Genomic DNA, 13,121 nt, shown 5'->3' on the forward strand with positions numbered 1-13,121 from the left:
AGTGATGAACACCTGCTGTTAACAAGCAAGAGTCACTGAAGAAAAGACTACAGCGTCTCTCAAGATCTCTGATTAAACAGCTTTACCCGCTTCATATATTGCTAGTTTTTAGTCATGCGTCTAAAAAGTGCTTGTGGAAGGTTTAGGTGTTGATGTTTGCTGAAAATGTTGAAGTCACCATTGTAGAGATAAGCAATCGTTGTAGAAGTAGGAGGTTTTAATCTTAGGTTTACCAATCAAAACTCATCTATGGCTCCTCATGCATCTGCAATGTCTTAGTATTTCTTTGTTATTCTTATATTTGCTTTTATTTTCGGTTGTGGCTTTTTGCAACCTTTTTTTTTTTGCCGTTCAAAAATCATGTAAAAATAGTTCGATATTTCGTCACCACTGCTGAGATTCACATCTAAGAGCTTAAATACAAAACCCGGGAGAAAATAGGTAGAAGAAAGCTTTTTGATTTTAATAAGAAGGCTTTCCGAACGTTCTCCGCCGAGGTAAAGAAACCCTGTTAGCAGTAGCATCCATTAAACATTTTCTCCAAGTGCCTCTCGCTCATGAAAAATGCAATATATTATGGATGGACCCAGTAACACACTTTAACTCATATCTTGACATCATGGAAATATTAAAATGAGGATGAGAGTCACTGCGCAACTTTTAACAGAGGTTTTTGTTGACTGTGTTTTAAAGGTTGCAGTTTGCATACACTGTGTCCTTTCTTTCTTCCTCGTCAGTTTGGTTTTCATCCTCTTCCTATATACTTTTTCATTCTGACTCACGTGACGGAGCATATAAAGTTGTTTCAATTCACTGAAAGCGTGACTTCAAGATGCACGGGATGAGCCGTGTCCCCTTCAGTAATCTCTGAGACAGATTGTGATTGAAGATGAGCGGTTACAACTTTCTCCACAGATGTATTAGTTTGGTTTCGGGATTAAAGTCGGTAAAATGTAAGCTGTAGTACAGCTGGGCAGCGTGCAAGAGTCATAACATAAGGGGATGGGAATCTCTTAGTCACGAAATCCTCTTCCTGTTTTGAGAGGGAAGGCATGCCTAGTTTAAAAATCCCATTGGAATTCCTATTTTTTCAACATAACGTTTATTTTGGTTTGCTGTTTCATACCTTATTTAAAATCTGACGTTGGAAAACATCAGAAAGTCACCGAAGCAGCGTGAGCGAATGACTAATGTGGTTCCTCCGATCCACTGCATCCTCTGACTGGAAGACACACGGAACACGAGGACGGTCACCGCCGAGGGATGCTGGTCAAGAGCGCTTGAATTCTGCGGTTTTTCGCCTGAATTACGAAGTGGAATGAAACACGAGCCCGCCGCAGAGACTACGACAAGCTGCACTGAAAACACGCGTCCACTGAAAATAACCGTTATATCCTCGCCGCGTCCGTCTCGTCTTCCGCCGCACTTCTGAATGCTGTACTGTTGCGGTGGAAGGGAGAAGGGGGAGAAGGAGCACGCGGGCGCGGAGGAGGCGTTGATGAGCAGCGGGGAAGCGGACGCCGTCACCGCTGGAAACCGGGAAGAAACTCCGGCTGCGGGGATGTTTGACACGACGGATATGCCCGAGCTCCTGCCGCACTCGGGGCAACTTCAGCTGAGTCCTCGTGACTCGGCGTGTCAGATGCAGCGTTTGCGGGTTGAGTTGAACAGAGACTGCTTGGGTCCCGAATCCCCTCAGCGGAGGTTAGGCCAGAGAGCCCCCAAACTCGGACAAATTGGACGGTCAAAGAGAGGTCGGTGATATATGCATATGCGGTTCTGCGCGGTAAACAACTGATTTAACGACGGGATGTTTGTGGAAATGTACGCGGTGGTTTTTAACCTATCGTCCTAAGGGCCCCCGTGGACAGATTTCTGACAAGCTTCTTGTTTGCAATATATTGATACAAACTGCAATCTGTAAGCTAAAATAATAATAGTAGCTAATAATTAAATTAATAAGTACATTTCAGATATATTTAGAATATTATAACGTTGTGTATGGTAAAGAAGCACTTTAAGCCTTAATAAAGTGCATTTTGCTTTTAAATCTGAATCATGAATCAAACTGTATATATATATATATATATATATATATATATATATATATATATATATTATTATTATTATTATTATTATTATTATTATTATTATTATTTTATTATTATTTTATATTTTTTTTTTTTTTTTTTTTAGCAGAAACTTTTATCCAAAGCAACTTACAAATGAGGACGATTGAAGCTAAAGTTAAAAGATATATATCTTTTTTAACTAGTAGTAAAAAAAAAAAAAAAAAAAACTATTACAATATGTGCAATTGTTCGAGGGTCAAGTGTTGACTAATGAAGGATGGAAGAGACTTATTTTTTAGCAGGAGGGAACAGTTAATGTAAAAGTCTGTGAATGTGATTTTGTGCCTCTTTGGGATGGCACTGTGATGCACTGTTCACTTCCAGAACGCAAGCTTCTAGAGGACACATAAGTCTAAAGAAGTGAATTTAATTAAAGGGTGAAGAGCCAGTGGTTGTTTTGTAGGCAAACATCAATGGTTTGAATTTAATGCAAGCAGCTATCGGTAGCCAGCTCAAACTGATGAACAGAGGTGTGGCGTGCATTCTTTTTGGGTAGTTAAATACTAATCTTGCAGCCAGAATTCTGGATTAGTTGTAGAGGTTTGATAGAATTGGCTGGAAGAGCACCGCAATAGTCCAGTCTGGACAAAACTAGAGCTTGAACAAGGAGTTGTTCAGCATGTTCCAAAAAAAACGTTGTATTAAGCAAATCTCCAGGACTTGGCGGCTTTAGCAATGTAGTCTGAGAAATTCAGCTGATCCTCAATCATAACTCCAAGTTTTCCGGCGGTCTTTGACAGAGTTGTGGTTGATTTTGCCTATAGTTGGATGGTGAAATTGTGATGAAGTGATGGGTTTGTTTGAAACCACAAGCAATTCTTTCTTGGCCAGGTTGAGTCGAAGGGGATAGTTCTTTATCCAGCAAGACTTGTTACAGTCGAGGTAGAGTCGAGTGTCATCAGCATAGCAATAATATGAAAAGCCATGTTTCTGAATGATAGTAGTCAAAGAAAATAAGTGGTCCAAGAACTGAGCCCTGAGGCACCAAAGTAGCTAGATATTGGGACTAATACACCCCTACATGATACCTGACGTGAAGCACTTACCTAAGACTTAGTTCACACTGCAGATTTTAATGCTTAGATCGGATTTTTTGCTGAAATCCTATTTTTTGGCTGTTGTTCATGTTGTCATTTAAACGTGACTGCCATCAGTCTTATGTGTGAATCGCATATGGCCCTGAAGTGACCACACGAAGTGGCCTGGGCCTGGTTTGAAAACTTTTGATTTGTGCTGTTCAGACTGTCACAGGAAAATCAGATATGGGCCACATTTGGGCAAAAAATCAGACTTGGGCCACTTTAGCCTGCAGTGTGAGCTAAGCTTAAGAGAGGTAACACTCTAACCAATGGTGCGTGTTTCCTGAGATGCCCTTTGCCAATAGGTTGACAGCAGGATCTAGCGGTTAACCGTGTCAAAAGCATCAGACAGATCCAGCAAGATAGGCTTAGTATTGAAGATCTGAAAGCCGCTCTTGCCAGTCTTAGGGCTTAGCAGATAACAGTCTATAGTTATATTTAGGATATGGATATAAGCATTTAAAAGGTAACTGGGTTTATAACAGGATTGACAGTTTTTTTGCTTAAAGATATTTATTGGAAAGACAATTTAATGCTAATAAGCGTACAGTTTTTAATAATCAACTCATTCAAAGTCATATTAGGTTGAAAGTTTCATATTTCATTTGGGATAAAAGCCACGTAACCAAGATGTTTAAGATGGGTATTCTTTATAATTGTACAAAACAATATCCCCTACTAGAAAACTTACAAGTCTAAGATACAAAGGAGACAGCCTTTGAAATATTTTGAATGGAGTTTGAGTATTATTTAGCTTTCCTGCAGTTTCAGATGATTTTGTGATGATAAATTATAATTACTTACAGAATAACATATTTAATGGAATATTTACGTATTAGGTAAGTTTATACCTTTTTCGGATATAGTTCTATACTAATTCAATTAAACTGTTTTCAGTGTGACTGAACACCAAAGCATGACCCAAATTGGTAACTTTATTTTACAGTGGTCATAGAGGATGAAGACCTGGACGACGTCATGAACAACAACAACAACGGACCTCTACCTGTCCCTCTCAGCAACGAGCCGTCCTGAACCTCTCTGGGTTCCTAATGTTCTGGACCAGCTTATTTGGGAAATGCACCCTTCTACCACGGGACAGTCGGGACACTTTCAGCAGGAGAAAAGTCAGACACCTCTCCCAGTATCAGATTCACACAAGATCCGCATGCGTTTCAGCTGTAGTTTCCTAGTCGCATGGCAGCAGCTGTCAGCCTACAGCAGGCTACACAGGTGATGTGTTGTGTAGTAGCTTCTTAGACCAGAGCTCTGTGTGTGAGACACTCCTGCCTCCCGCTGGGAGAAATGTGCATATTATAGGCCAATTAACATATTTCTGACCAAAGGCGAGGACCAGCCACTGTAGATCACTCTGTTCAGGCTTCTGCTGTTATAAATATGTTGTCTTTCAGTTCGTTTCTTCAAACATTCGGTAAGAACAACGGCACAGCGTTCTTGTGGTTTACTTTTGTCTCTTAAAACTCTGGAAATGTATGCTGCTTCTTAGAGCCATAGTTGTAACTTTATCCATGACGATATTCAATATTCGAATGTCACCTAAAAGATATTTGCTCTGGTATTTTATTAACAGAAACTAGAAGTATCTAGGTTAAAACAATGATACATTTCTTGATTGCAGTGGTTTCAGAATCGATCTTCTTTGATCACTTTGATTTATTTTTGTAAATCTCACAGCAACTTGTTTTGCTTTGCATCTCTAGCTGGTTTACGTGTTTTAATGCCTTACGAAACATTGCACGTTGCATTAGTTTTCACTGTGAAAAGCTATGCACTTGCTCGATCATTGCTGCGATGCATTACTTTTTTGATGCAAGTACGTAACAAGCTTATATTTAGTTGGCTGAATGATTCTGTGGCACGTATTAATAATTTTTATTGTTTTATGTGTCGCTTGCATTTTGTAGCTATTTAAGCACTGGAAAAAAAGGGCCATGCAAAAAAATAAATGTGTAAATAAGTTTGACATAATAAATGACAAATGTAAAAAAAGCCTGCCTTGCTCTGTTGTGTGTCTAAGTGTCAAACTATTCCTTCTTTGTCCTCTAGGTGGCTACAAAACCCAAGAAATTAATTCTTTAAGGCTCTAGCAATTGTTATTTATTTGCGTTTATTAACTATTGTCATCAGTCTACTTGCAAACGCCATCAAAATATAGATCTACAAGTTTAATGCCTGGATGAGAAGGTGGGTTGTTTAAGGAATTTACATAAAACGCGTCCTTTAGGTTCACCTGGCCCGATCAAACTTTTAGCTATAGGCCTTCTTGGCGAAACCATTTTTAAAACCTGTTCAAATATCAAAAGTCCGTATATCTTGTGATGTATAGATCGATAGTTTTGTAAATGTTACATTCTTTAATCGTTCTAATCAAACGCTTAAACAGTAGGCTGCTTTGCTAATTCCCTCAGGCGAACGCTATTCGTGTTGGCCAGTGTTTATTTACTAGGCGTGTCTGTCATTTGTATACTGTAACTTTTGCGGTTTCAAAATAAGCATATATGGTATGCCTTACATGTATAAAGAAAAAGGGCTTAGTCTGAATTAGCAGCATCCGCCAGGTTTAGCCGCTGTGGTCTTGTTTGGTCGAGACGCATTAGCGGGAAACGGTCTCTAAATGGCGGTGGAAACAACCACAGGTCGAACGCTGCAAAAGCGCCTGACATTTTCTCTCAAGTATTTTGGTGAAACGTAAATCCCTCTTGTAAACGAACGCTTTATTTTATTTATAACCGACGCTAAAGCATTCGTGAATTGCAGTTATGCGTATGCTACAACTTAGCGACCTACTTTCTTTCACTCGTGTTCTCTCGTTGCAGGATTGTTTACATGACATACATGTTTGCGGTGTTAGCCAGAATACACAAATTATACTGAAACCGAAGTCAAAGGATGTGACGCACAAGGCTCAAGGCATTTGCGAATCACTAACGTGTGTAAACTGCCAAAGATTTCATTAGGCACATAAAAAAAAAAACACCACGTGACAAAGCCGAAGTCTTGTTTTAAAAAATTTATTTACATAAAATTTCTTATATTGCAAACCGAACAGTCAAAAACGTTTCAAAAAGTTAAATATTTGCATAAGCTGGTTACAAATATAATATGACTATCCTAAATAGACTTGAGGGCAACCCACCTCAAGTGGTCTATTCACAAAGACCAAAGAAAAAAACCAAACAGATATAGAGGACCGGTTTTTGCATGTAACATACATACATATTGCTGTGGGTGGAAAGAGATGCGTAATTCATGCAAGTCTTGGATAGTAACCAGCTGTGATCAATTGGGAGAAATATCTACACCCTTTAATCCTGAACAATAAATGGAGTGTATAAAACAAGAAAGGAGTGTCAAAAGATTGTAACATTAGCTCAATAAAAGGAAAAAACCAGCCTGATCCTACTGCAAATCATAAATATTTGACAAGGTGGCTAAGTTGTACAATTTCACTCGTACGTATTCATAGGATTTTTGCTGAATAGTACGCATGAGTTGACAATTTGTATGCATTTGTACGAATGACCTACAGCTAACCCCGTCCCTAAGCCTACCCATGAGGTTGTATGATATCCACCTCGTAAAATATGTACAAATTGATTGCGAGGCTGTGTAGGAAGGGCACTGAGAAGCTGGAGCGCAAAAGCAACTAAAAAAATTCACTTTGCATAAATAACATTCAATTAAGTAAGTTTCTTTGATTAACCCACCCAAAAAAAACTGATTTTAGGTTTAGTGCTTTCGTTTCTTTAGCTTTAGCCTCACCCAAACCAAGTGAAGCTTTTGTTTATCCACCTAGTTTCAGTCTAGCTCTCTAAGCATGCCAGCATTTTCAGACAAATTCCATCAACATACCACTTGATTCAATTACAGTTCACTTTCAGTAGTTCAGTACTTTACTACTTCCTTTCAAAAACTTCCCTCAGATGATTTGTATAAAGTGAAGTAATGTTTAAAAAGAGAAGGTCTGGTACGTCAGTCACCTGCCTTTATGCAGCAAAGTGGACCAGAAATTTGCATGTTGGCTTTGGCTCTTAAAAAGAAATAAAAACTAAAAAAAGTTGTTCTTGTCATTCACCTCAGTGTCTGGCACAAAGCAAGCAAGACAGTTGAGGTCAGGACATGGCTTTACAATAGAAATTGTGTGCTAATGAGTGGTACAAGTGATGATTTTTCCCTGAGCATGCCTCTTTCTTTAATGGTTCACTAAACATGGCAGTCTTATGAAATGAGGAACATACTGGGGAAGAACCCCCTCTTTCCAAACCCACATCAGTAACAGGATTTATAAAAGGGAAAAAAAAACAGACTTGGTGCTTATCAAAAGAAAGAAACAGAAGTGACCTCTTTTTCTGAGGTGGGCTGCTGTATTGGAGCACGAGTAAAAATTTCCCAGGGTCACTGATCTTAGCCATTTGTTCTATTCTAAGTGGAACACAATACAAGAAATTATAACCTAAACAGATCTGAGATCAGCTGACTAGGGAAACTTCTACAGATGCTCTGTGATTCTCATGATCTTCTCCAGCTTGTAAGCTGCCGCCATGGCTCAAACGTACTCCTTGCTGCTGCTGGGGGGTCTGGAGGACTTGGGGTACTTGGGAGATGATTTACCCTTTGGGCAGGAAGCGGCCAACATGCCTCCACCCATTACGTCCAAGAACGCACCTGCCCAGGCGATGAAAATGGCTGCACCGAACTCGTACCTATAAACATAAAACAAAACATCAGCTCTACCCTTCCTTCTTGGTGACAAGTGGATAAGAAACATAAACCTAAGTGGATAAACCCAAACATAATATGCGAGCACGTTTGAACTTACTTTGTGTTGACTGGCGTGAAGGGGTTGTAGAAGTCCCGGACGATTTGATTCGTAAACCAGCCACAGGCGACGATGCTACAGAGGGCTGAGGAATGGAAGAGAAGAGAGAGACTAGTTACTTTCCAAAAATTCAAAAAATGTTTTTAGCAATTTCGGTCCACAAAGAGGGAGTGAGCATTTGTGTCAACTGACAGATTCCGGGGGCAATAGCAAAAAGCGGATTCCTAACCTTGCAAGCATTCCCGTAATCTTGCCGTTTAAAATATCATCAAGCTATATGTGCTACAAGCACACTTTTTGTGTGAACTAACACTAGCATAAACGCTGTTAAAGTGAACGTACCTCCAACAATGAGGATTATGCCGCCTGTCATGGCAATGCGGGACTTTTTGACCTTGTCATCGCCACCACAGTTAGTGCATTTCATGCCCATGCTGGCCACACCCAGTCCTGCCACCGAGAGGAGGATTGCTACGATCATCAGGGCACGAGTTGCCTGGAGAGAACCTGAAAGAGGGGGAGGGTACACAATGAGTGAGATACAAACAGAAAAGGCAAATAACTCGGTGGGGACAGAATTCCTGTGTGAATTAAAAAGAATAAATTAAAAACTTTAAATCAATAGGTTCTTTACTAGGCTACAGGTAAGCTTATTCACTTATTGTTTATCTTGGTTTAAATCAGTTCAGCACACATGCAGGCCGGTGGATTAATAATGAATCAGAAAGATTACAGACATATTAGAGGGTTTTGAAATGGCCTCATTGTCTTTTTTTCCCTCCTCCCTTTGACTCACACAAAAAAAAGCCCTTCCCCCAACTACACCTGCAGTCAGGTGCAACGGAGACCGGTTCCAACCGGAAGCCTCCTTTGAGAGCGCAGTGAGATAGCACACATATATGGGCAGCGATTCGCCCTTTAGCTTCACAGAAGGAACAGGTTTAACCAGTCTTTGGGAACTTGGGTATCGCTGCAACAATCTACTTTCTTTTTGCTTTGTGGGTATGGTTTGGCTTGCCAAAGTATTACAACACTTCACTTTCAGCATCGAGATCACATTAAGAAAAAACAAAACAAAATCTGCTTATTAGGGATGCATCTCTTGAAATTACATAAAAATCTTACAGGCTGTACGAAATGGCCGCCTAGGGCTGTTACATCACCTAGCTCGTTTTTTTGCTCACTTTGCTTTGCTCTCCATTACAGCGATCTCTCATATTTTATCCCTAACAGCAATACTACAGCGAGGCATATCAAACTTTTGTGTACATAACATAAAAACTCACTGATAAGAGTCTGTTTTACACAAAGCTAAATTAAATGACCGATACGACAATTAGGTAAATTACTTTAGTGCATCCATAAACGCTGAAATGAGCCCTTTCCATCAACCTCGGGTGTTAAGAGTAAAGATGGGATTGAAGTAAGGCGAGCAAACGTCAAATAAAGAGCAAACAGTAGAGGTACTGTATTCTAAAAAGGCACTTTTTGAGTTTGAAAAAGTGCATTGTTTGTGTTTAGGTGCTTGCACAAAGGAGTCATCGTTTTGTTTTAATAAGCAGTTGGCAAAATACACAAGTCATTCAAAGACAATGCCTGGCTCCCCCACCCGATACAGGAGCTCCGAGTGGAGGAAGGGTGGGAGTCACGCCCGTTTAACCATTACTTAAGTAAAAGCGTAACCCAACTGTATCACCCGACACTAAACTAGCATTGTTTCAGTCGGAAAGTTCACCCAAACGTTAAAACAGTTTACATTTTGAGCCCGCTGTCACGAATAAGCTTTTATTTTGGCAGCTCTGGCTTAAAAATGCACACATACTTTGTTTACACATTCCTGCCCTTTACACCACCTCTAAGCTTCCTTTGACTCAAAAAGTAAGTCAAAACAAAAACCACTATCTAACGAGCTATGCGTGAATGCGAGACACGAATTTTATACAAAAATCACAGCCCATGCGATTTAGAGCGCATTTGTTATTGTTATTATTTTTTTTTTTACACCAAACAATACAAAAACATTTCTTGAGGAAACTCGCGGAACAACAGGTGCTTTTCCTTATTATTGTAACGCTAGAGGAGTTGCCGCGAAATGGCTCTAGGGCGTGGTAACGTCCTAGCTTTCACGTAACAACGGATAAGACGCGTATCACAACAGTTTGAAAAATAATTTGGACCTTACATTTTTCAATTAATAATTAAAATATAGTTTTAACGCAATTTTCGTACCATCGACAAAAAGTTTTTCAAACGTTTAATTAATTGATAACTAACACAGCCGTGACAAGACGCAAGTAAGTTATATCTGCAGCTACTCAAAGCCGAAATACACGTATAATTATCATCAGAGTGTGAAGAAGCGATCGTGTGCCAGCGCGTTAAGCGGTGTACGCATGCGCGTCCACAGGTGCCGCGTTTCAATAAGCAACGGCTTTCGCCAGTTTAAAACCACTAATATAAACACGCAGTACTTTTTAAAGCGGCGTGGTCAGTAATGCAGGCTACAGTTACCCTATAACAAAGGCGGTCTTGTAGGCTACTTACTATCGAGTTGTAGGATGGAGTCGTACACCTTGCACTGCATTTGCCCGGTGCTCTGGAAAGCGCACGACATCCAAAGTCCTTGATACATCGCTATGGCTGTGATTATGTTATCTCCAACGTAGGCGGACATCTTCCACTGAGGTAAGATTGTGCCAACGATGAGCCCGATCAAGCCCAAAAGCGACAGAGTAAATCCCAGGAGCTGCAGTCCTTTATTTGCCATCTTCTCGCAATTAACTGAAAAGATAAACTATGTCTAAAAGCAGCAGTTCAGCAAACAGTTACGGATCGCTTTCCGAACGAGCTCTGATTCAAAATCCTTTGAAGTTAAATTAACAAAAAAAACAATCCGTTAAGAGCCGTTGCCCTGACTCAGACACCTGTTGAGCGAAGCCGCACCTTGAATATGAAGCGAGCTGCTGATTTGAGCTTTTTAGAGCGTCGTCCTCTTTATGGGCGGAGTCTTCGAAGTTTCGTCTTTTGCTTCGGTTTGTTGTCGCGAGCTCCGAGGGTTTCGTGACGACACCTTATCGTAGGATGCGGAACGTCACAGGTTATCGAAATCGCAGCTATGTCATACTTTCATTTGCGATCTGGAAATTTGTCTCGGAACTTATTGTCAAGATGTCTCGGTCTTCAGCATTAGATAGCTACGACTCTGCCTGCCCTTCTCCAAAAGAAATTTAGGTCACGTTATGTATTCATCATTAACGTATAAACAACCTGTAAGAAAATAATACCAATAATAATAATAATAATTAACAGCACCATGTGTGTGCTGACCATATATATATATATATATATATATATATATATATACATATATATATATATATATATATATATATATATATATATATATATATGTGTGTGTGTTAAATTAAAAAGTGCTGACACAACTTGGCAGTCTTTTTCAAATAATATAAGACGGTGAGTTATTAGTTATATCAGTATTAGTTAAACATAAACGACCAAAAAATGTATACACATCTCAGAAGAAAAAAAAGAGAAGGAATGCTTTGCCGACATATTTTTGTGTGTGAGTTTCAGTGTTTTGAGCAAATACTTGTGGAATTGAGTCACGAAAGCAACTGAGTCATACTTATGAAGGATGACAGTGTTACAATCTCAAGAGAAGTGCCTGGTACAGTAGGAAAGGCAATCTTAGGCCACCTATCAGGTTGAGGGATTATTTTTAGACTTCAGTTGAGATAAGTGACTAATAATTATTAGCCACAATCAGTAAATCAGGAAACTCACAGGCCACATGTCGGTGCTTTTACAGGAAATGCATGTCGCATCCATGGTGTGTTAACAAGTATTTTCAGTGAAGTCTTGGTTGGCGCCCTGAGGGTTTCTGTATAAGCTTAAAAACCTGCAGCCGACCCAACACACTTTTCAACTTTTTCCTCATTCAAAGTATTTATACGTTGTTCTGACATGTAAGAAACTGTTATTGAATACGTTCATCTGTATTGTAAAAAGCCAAGGTGTTTTCTTAGTAACCGCTCTGCGACTCTATTCTACGGGCCTGTATAGTTTCCATGGAAGTGATTCAACTTAAGGAACGTTTTCCATTGCCGTTTATCTAACCATATTATCACAAACATTCAGAGAACGAGAAAAGGGAGCGTCCTAAAAGTTACAGTGTCGCAGGTTTCAGAAAAAAAACAATCCTTATATGATTCATACACAAATGTATCTTCCTAGTTTACGATTATGTGGAACTGTCAAGCATTATCTGGCAACGTTCTCACACGGGGAGGAGGTTGTAAAGTACCGGTACTGGTCAGACAGGTTTTTCTAACCACAGAACACCAGCCCTGAGCATTTCCTGCAATCTAATCCAAACACGTTCATGCACACAAAGAAATCTCTACTTTATATTATACTTCATATTTCCACCCACTCTCCTAATCGCATCTCCTCTCCTATTATCTTGTGCCCCAGTGAGACATTTCACACGCTGCACTGCTCACTGTCTCAGAGAGCACGAGAAGCTCGGAGGTTTATTTCTGATGTTGTGTGAAAATGCAAACTTCCTATAAATATCCTCGCCGCGGCGCTACAAGGATCATCTTTTGTTTCTCGCTGCGCTTTTTCCAGAGGAAAGACTTGAATGTCACCTCTGTGTTTGGGCGGTGGGGGAGAGCGTTAGGGGGGAGGTCTTATTAGACCCACCCCTATAATTATTTAGAGTCCCGGGTCGAGTAACTCAAACTGTCAACTGATAGTGACTCACAGCTGAGAGGAAACGGGACGAGTATCAATTGAGAGCATACTAGCCTAATTCTGACAACTGCTGCTTTGTTAACATGGTAATATTATCATGTATCGCTATATATATCGTTGACTTGGCTCTTATATATATATATATATCTTGTAGCGCGTAGTGTTATTATCACTTAACCACAGTTCCTATAGAGATGGGTTTCGTGGATACTCACTCTTTCTCACTCTCTGTCTGCTCATAGTTTCTGCTTACTACCGCCCCCTATCGGAAAAACCCAGTTCGGCCACTAGGAG

General features: G+C 39.9%; 2 protein-coding genes across 2 annotated transcripts; one reads left to right on the forward strand and one right to left on the reverse strand.

The window, feature by feature from the left end:
- Positions 1 to 135: 135 nt before the first annotated feature.
- LOC122352927 (calcium/calmodulin-dependent protein kinase II inhibitor 2-like) lies at positions 136 to 5,219 on the forward strand. The gene is made up of 2 exons (XM_043250684.1): positions 136 to 1,754; positions 4,158 to 5,219. The coding sequence occupies exons 1-2, from the start codon at positions 1,433 to 1,435 to the stop codon at positions 4,244 to 4,246; spliced, it is 411 nt and encodes a 136-aa protein (XP_043106619.1). The 5' UTR covers positions 136 to 1,432; the 3' UTR covers positions 4,247 to 5,219.
- A 1,008-nt stretch (positions 5,220 to 6,227) lies between these two features.
- Positions 6,228 to 11,012, reverse strand: cldn7b (claudin 7b). The gene is made up of 4 exons (XM_043250744.1): positions 10,596 to 11,012; positions 8,394 to 8,558; positions 8,052 to 8,136; positions 6,228 to 7,935 (listed from the first exon to the last, which is right to left on the reverse strand). Exons 1-4 carry the CDS (start codon positions 10,816 to 10,818, stop codon positions 7,779 to 7,781), a joined length of 630 nt encoding a protein of 209 aa, XP_043106679.1. The 5' UTR covers positions 10,819 to 11,012; the 3' UTR covers positions 6,228 to 7,778.
- Between the last annotated feature and the right edge of the window lie 2,109 nt (positions 11,013 to 13,121).

Source organism: Puntigrus tetrazona, chromosome 10 (assembly GCF_018831695.1).
Source record: "Puntigrus tetrazona isolate hp1 chromosome 10, ASM1883169v1, whole genome shotgun sequence".
Taxonomy (NCBI): Eukaryota; Metazoa; Chordata; class Actinopteri; order Cypriniformes; family Cyprinidae; genus Puntigrus; species Puntigrus tetrazona.